Here is a 15,539-nt window from a genome sequence, read left to right as displayed (position 1 = left end):
GAAAACAAATTATATGCTTCCCTCCTCACACAGGTAAGTATCCAGTTGACCTCTGAATTTATTCAAACTGTCAGCCTCAACTACCTGTGAGGGCAACTTGTTCTAACAATCAACAATTTGCTAGCTAAAAGAAATTAATTAGCTCATCAAAATAAATATCAGAATCTAGAACCCTCACATTCCCCTATAAAAGTCTTCATAAAAGAGTTAATAACAACGATTTTATCATTACAAAAACTTACTTGGTTGAAGGTGATTTGTTATGTATACTCCTCGCATAGACCGAACGCTATAAAAATCACTGATACCACCAGTAAACTAAAAGTACAGAAATTAAAATATATTTAAGAAATCTCAAGCAATGAAACATAAAAGTCTAATATCAAACATAATAAATCAGTGCTCTTCAATGTATTATAAACTGCATTCTCTTGCCATTCAGTGTATTGTAAATTGTAAGGGAATGCATTTCTGGAGTTAGAGAGAAAATTTATTTTACAAAGAAAATATTCCCTCAGTGAGAGAATTATTTTATGCGATATATATACAAGAGTATAAAATAAATTCAAGGATTTTAGGCCTTATATTTCTCAAAGTACTTGTTGGAAAGAGTTGAAATTTTGGAATATTCCTATATTAGATATGCACTAAAGATATCTATTACATTTGCATAATTGTGCAGTTTAAGTATGTGTCCCTAAATGTAGGATGGGGTAGTATTATTAAGCCAAATAATACAGATTGACACAAACAATGACTGTCAGAAAACTTTTTATCAGTACAAAATTTACAAGATTATTTCAGATTACTTCAAGATTACCAAGGAAAGATCATATTGTGCCACTGTGTATTATGGCTGTAAAAGTTTAGTCACATGCTAATTTGCATGTTTGGGAAAGCTAAAAAGTCTGGAAATGACTCACGGTGAGGACCTTACTCCTTCCACCTCAGATCCACTACCTACAGCTTTGATTAAAGAGGCTGTAGAAATTTGTCCAATCTATGACAGGAGTCAAACCCAATTTTCTTCAAAAGAATGATGAGTGTTTTTTTTTTTTTTTTTTAGGAGCATTAGCAACTAAGGCCATATTGCTCTGGGAATATGCAGTGGTCATTCCCTGACCTTTCTGCATCCTCCATATTTGGTGGTGACGGCTCGAACCCCAGTCTAATCAAGAAGCATCTGCTACGCACTGCTGCTCCTTCCCACCTGGCTATGGAGGTGCCAAGTGATGAGTGGATAGACCACTGTAACATAATAGAGAATCCATATTGCTGATCACTTACAAAAGAGCCAATGAAAGCACTTCACCTGAGATGTATGTCACCCACTTTAATTAAAACTGCTTTCAGTTGTGGAAAAGTTTTAGGGAGAAATTTGTCCAGTCTGTGAGAGGACTCAAACCCAGATTTCTTCAAAAAAGTGACAAGTGGATGAACCACTGTAACATAATGGAGGATCCATATTGCTGATCACTTATAAGAGCTGAGGAAAGCACTTTGTCTGGGATGTATGTCACCCTCTTTAATTAAAACTGCTTTCGGTTAGGGATCCCTGTATAAATTGGGACTTTTGGCATCCTCCTAGGCCATATGCATGGAAAGTGACAAAAACTATCATATGAGAAACATGTTTACTAAGAATTTAACAGAAATAATTTAAGGAGAAACTGGCAAAAAAGTTACAGAGTTGAGTTAGTAATTGTTAGAGGCACCATTCCATGCTAAGGTGTAGCTAGCAGCTAACGGGTAAGCTAGCTGTGAGTTAGCAGTACTCTGTTCAATAAAGAATGATCAAAAATTTTCATGAAAAACCATGCTGCTTGCTGCTGGGCTGCGGAATTTAAGATCAAGCCAAGCTACATCACATAGAAAATGCACAGTTGATTTGTGTGCATGGTGTGACCTTGGCAGTCAGTCAAGTTTATGCCTGTTCAGTTTTGCTTCTGTAAAAATGGATGTGACATGCGAGGAACAGTATGCTGCTCTCAAATTTTGTTTCCTTCTTTCAAGAAAACATCTGATGAAGCATATGAAATGTTAAAAGAAGCTTGTGGTGAATCTACACTTTGATATAACAAACTGGCAGATGATTTAGAATGTTTAAAGATGGATGTGATTCAATCACAAAAATTGGCAGTCCTGGAGTTCCAACCACTGCTGTCATCACAGAAACCATAAACACTGCTTCTGTAATTGTGAGACAAGATTGTCATACCAGAGATGTTGAGAATATGAGTAGGAAGCAGATATGGTATTTTACAGAACCATTTGTATATGGCATGTGTTTGTGCATGCTGGGTTCCAAGAATACTCACACATAAGCAACAACAATTTTGCAAGGAGGTTTGTCAGGAGTTGCAATGAATGGTTACTGAAGATGGTGAGGTTCTGTACAATGTGATAATGGTAGATGAGACATGGCTTTATCATTTCGGCTCAGAGTTTTGGAATAGAATTCCAAAACTCTGTTTGGAATTCTATGTTATTGCAAACACCAAAAGAAGCAAATCTGTGTCTTCTACAGGAAAGGTTATGGTGTCTTTTTTGACATACAACGAATGGTTTACCAGCATGTTTTGCCGTCACATGACTGTTACAGGACCTTAGTACAGAACTGTACTGCACACTTTGCAGGATCACATTCATCGCAAATAACCACAACTGCATGCAGGTGGGTGAATGCTGCATCACGACAATGTGAGACCTCACACTGCTCATATTTTCATTGAAAACTTAGCCAGCATTAATGACAAATATGTTCCTCATCTACCCTACAGCCCCTGACATTTTTTTTTATTTATTTCCAAAGTTAAAGGAGCTGTAAAGAAAATGTTTCCAGAAGAAATTGTAAAGACATTGGAAGCAATTCTCAAATACATGTCAAAAATGGCTTCCACCATGTTTTTGAAGAATGGTAGAAACACCAGAGTAAGTCCATTTCATCAAATGGAGACTATTTTGAAAAGAACCATAAAAATATGAATGATTAATAAAGGTATGTTTTGAAAAAAAAATTATGTTCATTCTATACTGAACAACCCTCATATATGATATATACAGAAAGTCCTCACTGTCCTTTGATGGTTACATCCTTCAGAACAGCAGTGAACAATGGGGTGGATCAACCTATGACTGTGTTAACCCATATATAGATGCAGCATTAGCAGAGGCATACGATGCAAGAAAGCAAACATAAAAGTGTCAGCAAAAAAAAAAAAAAAAAAAAACACTTCCCATTTTGCCTATTCATTCATTCCAAAAGTTTGTCCAGTACTTCCTTGAACCTATATCTATTTATGCTATCCACTTCCACAACGACAAATGGAAGTTTGTTCCAGCAATCAACCACTTGGTGGCTAAAGGAAAATTTCCTCAAGTACATAATTGAGAAAGAGGAAGAATCCCACCAGCATTGAGCTTGTTCAAACCATTCAAAGCCTTATATACCTCAATCAGATCACCTCACAGGTGCCTAGTCTCCAGACACTGCAATTTTCAGAATTTAAGCCTTTCTTGGTAAGCATACTCCTTTGTTTCCCTCACCAATCTCATTGCCCTTCTCTGTACTCATTCCAGCAGCTCTACATCCTTTCTAAAATGAGGCCTCCAGACCTGTATGCAGTACTAGACTCAAGTCTAGTAGAAGTAGTTGTTGTTGTTATTTGGTTTTTAGGAGCATTAGCAACTAAGGCCATATTGCGCCGGGGATATTGTGGTGGTCATTCCCTGACCTTTCTGCATCCTCCGTATTTGGTAGCTCATGGGCTCGAACCCTGGTCTAATCAAGAAGCATGTGCTACGCACTGCTGCTCCTGCCCATCTGGCTATGGAGGGGCCTAGTAGAAGTAGTAATGGCAAACGATGCAAGCTTATATATACATATAGCATCAGCCATATGTACTGCACAAAATGCCTATGCAGCTGCAGAGTACTGTTCTCCAGTTTGGCTTAACAGTAACCACATAAAAAAGGTGGATATACAGCTAAATAACACCATGCACATCATAATCGGAAAAGTCAGGTCCACCCCTACCTTTTGGCTACCCATCTTGAGTCACATCCTGCCAATAGATCTCCAAAGAAAATGTGCCCTCATCAGAGAATACAGAAAAATAACAGACAATCCTGAATTACCAACAAACTCCGACATTCGAGATCTAGGAATAAACATGCTCCGTTCCAGACATCCACCAATTCTGATGGCTGAAACATTGCAACAAGCCAATTTTAACCTTCTGGATGCAAGAGTGGCTACAAAATTCCCCTTCTAGATGCCATACCATACCTTGTATCTCTGAAACACCACCTGGTTTTGACCAGCTTTGTAGGATATGGCTAGCATTAAACAGGGTATGAACGAACCATGGTAGATGTGCAGACCTTCTCCATAAGTGGGGTAAAATTCCTTCCCTGACATGCAACTGTGGAGCCAATAGACAGACCATCCAACACATAATAGAGGACTGTGCCTTGCGAGCGTACGAAGGAAACCCTGGAGACTTCCTGATGGTGACCGATGCGGAAATTGACTATTTAAATAAGTTAAATGTTCACCTGTGATTCTTGTTCTATTTAATTTAATTTTATAATTAATTTTATCTGTCATTCTTGAGTCGTAATTTTTTTCCACGTGTACTGTATAAGCCATACGATAAATAAATAAATAATTGCACAAAAGATGTTTTCTAAAAGAAAAATGTTTTATTTATTTGGGAAAAAGCATAGGCAAATTTACAAGAACACATTTATCATCCTCTCAACCACATAATGACTTTGAGCTGTCAAATGTTTTCCTTTTTAGTATAAACAGCACGTAACATAACCTATAAACAAAATAGGTCATCCATTTATTTTTGCAAGGACTAAGATACAGCTGCTTCATTTTTCTTAAAGAAAGAACTGCTTTTTGATTGTTTAATTTATTTATTTTTTCTCTTTGTAACAGGAAAATGTATCTTCAAATTTCCTTGCTATGGCACTACAATAGCCCACATTAGGATCATTTTCAAAAGCACTTTTCATAGTTTGATTTATCATATGAAAGATCTCAGAAGGTGCTTAGCATGTAAAGGTGAAGAATGTGGTGGAGCTTCTTCACCACATTCTGTTGTGCAATCTGTACAATGGTGCTGTGAATCTGAGACAATTCAGGAGTTATAGAAATCATCAAAAAGTTAAACTGTTTTCCACACCTTGTTTATGCAGCTGATTGCTACTTCATTCTATGCCTCTTATTTTTCACATCTTATCAAAGAAACCATAATGGTATTGGTATGTTTATTATTGGCACAAAGGCTACTGTGCCAGATTATATGTGATGCAACTTTGCTAAACTATAGAGGTTAGATGTACTGCCATTAGAAATGAGAAGAGTTCAAATAAAATTGCATTGTCTCCAATGATATGAACAAGTGTAACAGGATCTTGTATTTGTGAGAAAGCAAAATATTCTGTCATTCCTTCTGATACAGTGTATAGTTCAGCACAACATGTTTCACTGTCAAATCAGTATTGCATGCAGTGGTGCATTTTCACCTGTATACATCAGCATCTAAGGCCCATGTGTTTTGTATGTCTGTACAATGGTGCTGTGAATCTGAGACAATTCAGGAGTTATAGAAATCATCAAAAAGTTAAACTGTTTTCCACACCTTGTTTATGCAGCTGATTGCTACTTCATTCCATGGGTTGAAAAGTTTTTAGCCCAATATAGATCACAAAGGTTTTCGTGAAAGACAATACTGCCAACTTGTGCTGTGACTTCTTGTATGTACACAGAAAATTTCAAGTTTGTAGCTATATTCTTCTCCTTTACAGAGAGTGTTGAGGTGTGGAAGATGAATGAAGATGATTGATGACTGTTGAGAGAATCAAGTATCGTGCAGTCAATGTGTACCTTCATTTAAAGGGAATGTCACCGAAAGAAATTCATGAAGACAAATAGCAAACATTAGGAGAATCAATCTTGTCTTTCATATGCCATGATCAAAAAAGGAGTTACAGAATTTAAATGTAGAAAAGAGTGTTGAAGATGCACCCTTTAGTGGGGGGCTTTTAAACATCAGCAAATGTAGATGCCATTCATAACCTGATCATACAAGACCGCAGAATAACATTGAAACACATTGAGACAACATTCAACATCCCCCACAATTGAGTTCACAATATTCTGGTGAACATTTTAGAAATGAAGGTTTCTTTGAGGTGGGTCCCTAAAGCACTAAATGCAGATCAGAAGCAGGAAAGGGTGAGGTATTGTCATGAGGCTGTATAGCATTTTGAAGTTTTGTTTTGTGGGTGGTATGTCACCACTTTGATCCTGAAACAAAAGAGCAAACAAAACAGCAGAAGCATCCCTCTTCTCCCCTCCTAAAAACTTTCTCAAGTGCAGGAGTCAGCTGGAAAGGCCATGGCATCCATTTTCTGGGATGCAGGAGGAGTGATCACAGTTGATTTCCTGTAACAAGGTAGCACTATCAATGCAGTATTATTCTAATCTACTGCGCTGTTTCTGTGAGTAACTGAAGCTCAAGAGGCCAAAGGAGTTTATTTTGCATCAAGACAATGCACTGGCACATACAGCGTTTGTGACTCAGGCAACAATGTGTGACTGGGTTCGAGCTATTATAGCCTCCACCCATCCTTGAGAGGACTGAAATTCGACAGATACTGTTGAATTTCAGTGACAACGCTGTGATGGATGCAGTCAACAACCAGTTTGAGTCAAAATCTTCTGAATTTTATTTAAGCAGGCTGAAAGTTAGTCGATTGTGCCAGAAAGTATTGACTTAGGGGATGGGGAACTATGTTTAAAAATTCAACTTTATACAACTTTCCAGCATTACTTCTATGAGGCTAGAAACTTTTTCCATCTCCCCTTGATGGTGGCTAATGTAATATCTTTGTGTCTACTTCAGTGAGGGCTGGAATGTCACAATGATGGTTGTTTTTTGATCTATATTAATTTATTTAATAAATATTTATTCCATATATTCTGCCATTTTAATTGGCACACTGGCATATTTTAATTGCACATGTGGATTTTGTAGTTTCTTGAAAGGCCACTTCATGGTTGCCACTCTTTATTCCATAGGATGTTTTTCAGCATGATCTGTTTTCTCATTACTTGGTATCCCGAAGTGTGTGATGGAATCTGACAGAACACAAAGATGTGATGGTTTTTCTGGGCCTTAGTGTGTTTGTTTTAAATTTCACTCAATGGTAGATGTCAGAACACCTTGTTAATTTGTAAGGCCCACATTTCACTTAGTGAGTCAGTGTAAATTATGTGTTTTGTTGTCACACTCTTCTCTGTGCATCCAATGACTTGAGATATTGCATATAATTCTGAAGAAATTACTATATTTAACTAGAAGTGAGAATGAACTTTAAGGATTGATGTGTAACAGCTGCTCCCACTGTAGAATCTTTTTTAGAAGCATATGTATTTGAGAAAAATTACATAATTATGTAAATTTGTGAAGCTGTCTAATAATAATATTCAGTGGACACCTCTTTCGGTGAGAATCTATGTTGCAGGTAGTATGTCTTAAATGCACCGATCACTCCCTGGTCCATGGGCGTCATTATTAATGTTGTGTTAGGTGAGAAAAATGCCAAAGATTCAAAATCAACTGGATGATGGGCATTGTCAAGGAGTAGTAAAGCTTTTTTTGGTAGGTCATTTTTCTTGCAGTATTTTAAAACCTTGGAAAAAATCCCATACAAATCACTCTTTAAAATGTCTTGAGTAATCCATACTTTTCATGGGTTACTCAAAACATTTGAACACCATAATTACAGGTAGTTTGAACACCATATTACAGGTAGGCTTGCCTTGTTGTAACCCTTTAGTGCTCTAGGATCTTTTGTAAAAAGCAATGTTTTTAAATTTAAATCTCCTGTTCAGTTTTCTCGAAGCAAAAAAGCCAGGCAGACTTTGTCTGTCTTAAAGACATGCAAATTTCTCCTTGTGCCCAATAAATGTATCATCTATATTAAAGATTAAATCTCCACTTTTCTATTATGGCCTTAAAAGTTGCAGAATGTTCCTCTGTTGCCTGTATGTCTGCATTTGCTGCCTCTCCAGAAATTTTGATGCTGTGCAAGTTGCTGTGGTGTTTAAAAGCAGTTAAACCAATCATAACTAGCATTCAAAGCTTCTTCATTTGCAACTTCACCCAAATTCTCTTTATACACATATGAAACCCAATGTAGAAACTCATTGTCCATAACAGGCATATGTTGCTGCTGATTTATATCCTCAATCCAGACTGCTGAAAGTTTTTCCATTCTATTCATAATATTGCTTCTTGTTATTTTGGTTACACCAATGGAAGAACATTTTTGCACTAAATCTGCTACTTTTTTTTTCCGATAAGCTCTTACCATAGTCAATCATGAATAAAACTTGAGTAATGTACACCAGCTTCAAACCTGCAAATAATGTTCAACTTTTGCTCCAATATCATGTTTTTATACTTTCTTCTTAACATAAAAATATTACTTGCTGTTGCAGGTCATTTAGATGTCATAATTAAATAGGGTGTGATTTTCACACTTACATTAACTCAATAAATACAAAACATAACTGATTTAACAGCAATATAATCTAATGTGAGTGCCATCGCAGATACCACCATGGCAGGAAACATGTAATCCCGGGCGCCTCCATAGCCAGGTGGGCAGGAGCAGCAGTGCGTAGCACACGCTTCTTGATTAGACCAGGGTTCGAGCCTGTGACCACCAAATACGGAAAGGTCAAGAATGAGCACTGCATATTCCCGGAGCAATATGGCCTTAGTTGCTAATGCTCCTAAAAACCAAATAACATGTAATCCCAAATGCTTTGTTCTGAGCATGCTCCAAGTGAAGACAAATTAATGAAATAAACATTATTATAAAACAGAGTGAGCACCAGCAAGAACTTAGAGTGTGTGTGTATATATATAGAGGCTGGCCTCGATTAATGCGATTAATTCGTCCCGCGAGCGCATCGCGCAAAACGGAATCGCGTTAATCGAATATAATAATCAATAGGAAAAATTATAATTGGTCCTTGACCTTCTGGAATGTCCATAAAGAATTTTAAAAATACCTTTTAAATAACATTTTACCTGCATGCCATGTAAAAGATAATAAAAATTATAAAATTAAATGTTTATTGCTCAAAATATATAATGGAGAAACTAACTATTTGCTACGGAAATATTTGAATACAGTCGTTTGAACAGTTTTGGCTTTCGTTTTTTCATCATACAATTTCCAATAGCCGACAACAAGCTTCTCTAGGCCCTGGCGAAATAACATGCTTCTTTCGATGTTAGGATCAACATCCATTATCTTTTGTTTAAGGTTCTCTGCTATACGAAAGATTTCGCCTAGTTCTTTTACCGTGATCTCCTTTGAGGTAATATTTTCATCTGGCTCGCACTCTTTTTCTTCAGCTTCTTTGTGCGCACGCTGTTGCTCTATTTGAAGGAGATCATTGTCACTTAGCTGTTCTAAATGCAAATTCAGTGATTCTCGAACGTTAGCCACATCCAAGTCTTTGAAGCCAAGATTTTTTTTTTTTTTGATTTGGTAGTTGTTGGCGCATCGGCTTCTGTGACCATATTGCACCTCCCAAAGTTTTTGCAGTACTTTGATCCAAGCCCGAAGCGGGAATCGAACCCGCGACCTTTGGGTTGCCAGGCAGGTACTTTACCCACTCGGCTAGCCCGGTCGGCTTGAAGCCAAGGTCATTACCAATATTAGTTATGTCTTCAATAACTTTTTAACCTGCATCTTTGAAGCAAGTAAAATCGTTTGTGCGGGATAAAAGATGCTTCCAAACTGCTCTCATATTGCTGGCTGTCACTTCTTCCCATGCTGCATGAATGTTTTCAGTGGCCACTCGTATGTTATATTTTTTCCAAAATTCTGGTTCAGAAATTGCATTATCTCCTGTTGTAGCTTCAAGTGCCTGTGCAAAGGTTCTGCGGAGATAGGAAGCCTTGAAAGTTGCAATCGTCCCCTGGTCCATGGGTTGCAATAACAAAGTCGTATTCGCCAGTAAAAAAACAACTTTCACATTTTCATTTAAGTCACCAAGTGCAGAAGGATGTCCAGGTGCATTATCTAAAAGCAACAGAGCTTTTAAAGTAAGATCATTTTTCTTGCAATAGGCTTCAACTGTTGGACAGAAATAAGACGTAAACCAGTCTTCAAATAGGGCTTTGGTCATCTATGCTTTTTTATTTGAATGAAAAATGACTGGAAGAGTGCAATGGCTGTATCCTTTTAAAGTCCTAGGATTTTGTGTATGGTACACAAGCATGGGCTTCAATTTAAAATCACCTTCGGCATTACCTTCTAATAAAAGTGTTAGTCGATCTTTTGAGACTTTATACCCAGGTTGTGATACTTCATTTGCAGCCAAATAAGTTTTAGTTGGCATCTGTTTCCAAAATACGCCCGTTTCGTCTACATTAAATATTTGCCGATCGTCGTATTCAGCATCCTGAATGATTTTTTGCAATTCTGCAGGAAATTTGGCTGCAGCATCTTCATCAGCACTAGCAGCTTCCCCTGTTACTTTAACATTATGCAGTCATGCTCGATTTTTGAAACGTCCAAAACACCCTGAACTAGCAACAAACGTTTCAGTCTCCCCTTGATATTTTGTTTCTTTGAGCTTAGTAAAAAGGTTAATAGCTTTGCTCTGAATATTGTCCTTAGGTAATGGAATTCTTTTTTGATTGCAATCTTCTATCCAAATTGATAAAAGACTTTCCATTTCAATCATTATTGGAGTTCTGTTTCTGGTATTTTGTAAGACAAAAGAAGATGATGAAACTTTACCTTTCTCTTTATATTCATCCTTACGGCTCAAGATAGTTCGTACGGTAAACTCACCGTATCCTAGATCTCTTACGATTTTCGCATGGTTTGCACCACGTTCATGTTTTTTAATAACTTCAAGTTTATCAGCTAAAGTAATAACTTTTTTTTTTTTTTTTTTTTTTTATTACAGTCACATTGTTTTTCACTCTTTCTTTTATCCGTAATTAACAGGGGTAGAAAATTAGAATTTTTAAATATGTCTGCACGTGACTTTATTAGGTGGAACAAACAAGAAACACGTCTACTTAGATGATGGAACACACTGAGGCGGGAAGCGGGCAAACGCTTGTTTATTGGCAGTCAGACATCTAGTGCGCGATTCAAATCTTTTTCAACTATCAGAAATAAAAGATCGCGTTAACTGGAAATTTGCATCGCGTAAAGTAAAAAGTGGTATCATTTTTTCAAATCGCGGTAACTGAAAACCGTGTTAAGCGAGGCCTGCCTGTATATATTGGTTATAACTGTAGTCATGATAAAAAATTTGGGATATATTATGGGGTCCAAAATAAGAAAACAAAAGTTGTGCTATAAACATATGGCTGAAAATGGTACATATTTCACAACAATTATTGAAAGTGACATCCCTAAATATGGAGGATGGTTTTTGCCTCACTGTAAATGTCCATCAAATACAAGCAAAAATGTCATTACAATTCATTCCTGCAGGTTTGAAAGATGGTACAGGTAGCTTCAGCTTATTGCTGGAATTCAACAAGCTCCAGAATGCCTGTTGTATACATCAAACTTTTTAAACAATCCTGCTGAAAGTAACCCAACAGATTCATGTCTGGTGACGGTGGTGATCAAACATCAAGGCCACTCAACCTGTCCACTGCAAAGTATTGATAATAACAAGGTGGATTTCAATTGGTTACTGAAAGATGCGTATGTTTTATGTATTTATTTATTTACTCTATTTGAATAAATATCCATCATGTGTTCCACCATTCATAATCCATATCTAAACCTCAATGAAAACTCTTTTAGTCTCATTAAAACAAGGATACTAGACAAAAAATTAGTCCATTATGGTATTTTGGGCATGTAACATATTTTCTATGCTTGTTTGCTTACAGCACTGAAATTAACCAGTTTTCTCTATTTACATATAGACCAATAGTGACTGAAGAAGCAAGGGTTTCACCAAGAAAGATGGGGTGCAGAAAAGATGATAGTAAGTGGCAAGAAGAAGTGACAGCACTTGACTGGTCTAAAGAATATTTTGTTAAAGAAGTAGCTAAATCGCTGGTGTTTCAGGAAGAACAGTAATAACAGTTTATAAGGAATGGTGCAAATTGAAATCAAGCAGAAATCGGTGCCAGAATTGTCATCGAAAATCTGTGCTACGTGATTGTGATTGGTGACAAATATCTAATCTAGTAAGTGAAAATTAATTTTAAACAAGACAAGAACTGCTGCAAACAGTTAACCAAGGACCACATCAGCCAGTTTCGAAGAAAACACTATGAAGTGAATTGCATAAACTAGATATTTGGAGTAGAATCTCCTGAAAAATACCAACATTAACAGCTGTACATGAAAAGGCTAATATGTGCTGAAAGGCATAAAAACTGGACTGTTGATGACTGGAAAATGCTGTCATATGGCCTGATGAATCCAAATTCTGCCTATACTCTAATGATGCCAGGCACCAAGTTCATATGAGAAGCAATGAGACATTTTATGCAGACTGTGCACAAGGTGTTGTACAAGGTTGTGGCGTGTCATTAATGATTTGAGGATATTTTAACCATTATCAAGTGGATCCCATACTGTAAATACCAACTAGGATAAATTAGGCTGGCTATACAAATATTCTGGATGGTCAAGTTGCGCCTTTTGCTGAATGTTTGAGGGATACCCATGATTTCAATACTCCTCTATTCCAGAATGACAACTGTCTGGTTCACAGTGTCTCTACTGTTTCAAACAACATCCAGAAAATTCACCAAAAATATAATTTATCAAAAAAAAGGTCATTGAAAACACAGTTCACCAATAAATAAATAACACATTAAAAAAAAGTAACACAGTAATAGTGTTTATTTTTTTATGTCTTTCATTAGAATCTTAATTAAAATTTAATATTTAATTTTTACAAAGGGTACTAGGAAAGTTTTGCAATATGACGCAACAATGAATCACAGGAAGCTGCTTGTTGGTGCATGTTGAGACATGTTCATACGTGCATAGTAGCCGCCGCGCCAAGTCGATGGGCACAGTTATTCATTAGTAGTGAGAGTGTAAAGTGCTTGCGATGGCATCGTGGTCACGAAATGAGATAAGGACAGTTTTGCGGTATAATTTCGTGCGTGGTTTAACCATAGACCAGTGCTTAGAAGAAATGACTCTTGCATTAGATGATGATTGTCCACATCGTACAACGATATTCATGTGGTATAGAGAATTCCAAAGGGGAAATTTCACTCTGGAGGATTCTGAGAGGCCGGGAAGGCCACGAACGTCAGTTACGGAGGAAAACATTACTGCTGTGAGGAAAATGCTTGACGAAAACAGGCGAGTGACCTACCAACAAATAGAGGATACTTTGGGCCTAAATGCACCAGCAATTCGTTCGATTCTGCGAGATCATTTGCACGTGAAGAAACTTTGTTCTCTCTGGGTGCCGCATCAACTGACTGAAGAGCAGATGACACGACGTGTGACTTGGTGCCGGGAGATGTTAAAAAAGTTTGATAAGGGACAATCTCGGTATGTGAACAACATCGTGACAGGTGACGAGACTTGGCTGTACTATTACGATCTGCCGACCAAGGCTCAAAACAAAGTTTGGGTCTTTGATGATGACGACACACCCGTAATTGTCAGAAAATCCCGATCTGTAAAGAAGAAAATGATAACTGTATTTTTCAAATCGAGTGGAATTGTGGAACGTGTCGTTTTGGACACGCAGAAGACAGTCACAGCTAAGTGGTATACTGAACAATTCCTGCCTAAAGTCATTGGATCTATGAGGAACCTGCGGCCAAAGTCAAGAATGGACACCTGGTACCTCCATCACGATAATGCTGCAGCTCATCGCGCCAAAGCCTGCACCGAATATTTGACCACGACAGGACTGAAACTTCTCGAGCACCCTCCCTACAGTCCAGACCTTGCTCCCTGCGACTTTGCACTGTTCCCGCATGTGAAAATGAAGCTAAAAGGGAGGCAGTTTTCCAGTGATGAGGACCTTCTACGGGCTTGGGACAACGAGTGTGCTTTACTCCCTAGTGAAACTTGGCAGAACTGGTTTAAAGATTGGTTTCGGAGGATGGAGAGGTGTATTGAATGTAGAGGAAATTACTTTGAAAAAATTAAATAAACAAAGCTGTATTGCAAAACTTTCCTAGTACCCTTTGTATAATCATCATCAGCCATTTTCAATCCACTGCAGGATGAAGGCCTCTCCAGCAACTTTCCAGTTCCTTCTGTTTTGAGCACTGGCCATCCATTTACTACTCAAAAACTCATGAATTTCATCTATCCATCTCCGTCTTTGTCTTCCAGGTTTTCTTCTAGCTCCTCTTGGGTACCATTCTGTTATTTTCTTAGTCCATCTGTCATCATGTCTTCGAGCTATGTGTCCTGCCCAAGACCATTTTAGTTCTTTAGTTTTGATAAGAATGTCCTTTACTTGAGTTTGCTGCCTAATCCATGTGTTTCTCTTCTTATCTAACAGTCTGATTCCCAATATAATTCGTTCCATTCTTCGCTGTGTAGTTCTTAGCATTTTTGTAGAATGCTAAGAACTACAAAATTAAGTATTAAATTTTAATTATCAAAATAAATATTTCTTCAAAATATATAATACATATATCATAGAAACCAATATCCTAACTAGATGTTTATCACTTACGAAATATCAATAAATATTCTCTTTAGTATAAAACATCTGATTATTCCATAACGAGCCTTCTATAAATCATAATCTACTAATTGCTAGAATAATTATAATCAATACAAATATTCAATATTTCTATCATAAACAGAATATTTGCCATTGATGCTCATTACAAATAACCTATCAACATTGAACATTAGATGATTATTTATGGATGCCCTTTTCATAGAGAAACTTAAAACCAGTTTTATAATGTCTCTGAATATATCAATAAGAACACCTATTATAAAATTACAAAGGGACCAAAAAATACACAAGAAGAAGAATCTTTATTGCAATGTGTAGAAGAATAATTTACATAGCAGTAGTTGCAACAGCCCGTCATGGCACAGTGGCCAGCGGTTAACAATGTACTACAGAGACATTATTGCCTCAATAAGCCAAAAATACATAAATAAATAATAGAATAATAAATAAGTGAAATAAAGCACAGGAAATGGGGAAATGACTTATGTATACTATATATATATAGAAAATTAAGTGAGTGTACAACCATTTGTTTCAAAATATACTGATGTGCATAAATATGTACATAGTTGGTTTGGTTAAGAATATACATTGCTCAAGACTCGTATTATAATAGTAGTAACCTTGGCCACCTCACTGAGTATTCTTTTCTTATATTGTCGATCTCAACAGAACTCATTGAAGTCGACATCTGAGTCTTGGACTCGAGATAGCATCTGCTGAGGAAGAAACCGGTCCGATAGATGAAGGCATCTTTGCAGAGGGTACAGCTAGGGAA

The 15,539-nt window shown here is 37.0% G+C and overlaps 1 protein-coding gene across 1 annotated transcript in view; it reads right to left on the bottom strand.

The window, feature by feature from the left end:
- Window positions 1-15,539, bottom strand: part of LOC150076150 (sortilin-like) — a 207,185-nt gene that overhangs the window by 160,398 nt on the left and 31,248 nt on the right. Inside the window, exon 4 of the mRNA XM_090387580.1 lies at window positions 243-318. Within this exon, the coding sequence (XP_090243706.1) occupies window positions 243-318 (76 nt within the window). The remainder of the gene's footprint in view (window positions 1-242; window positions 319-15,539) is intronic.

The sequence above is a fragment of the Mastigoproctus giganteus genome, chromosome 13, assembly GCF_048544385.1.
Source record: "Mastigoproctus giganteus isolate SK-2022 chromosome 13, ASM4854438v1, whole genome shotgun sequence".
NCBI lineage: Eukaryota > Metazoa > Arthropoda > Arachnida > Uropygi > Thelyphonidae > Mastigoproctus > Mastigoproctus giganteus.
This window is presented reverse-complemented; position numbering and strand designations above follow the sequence as displayed.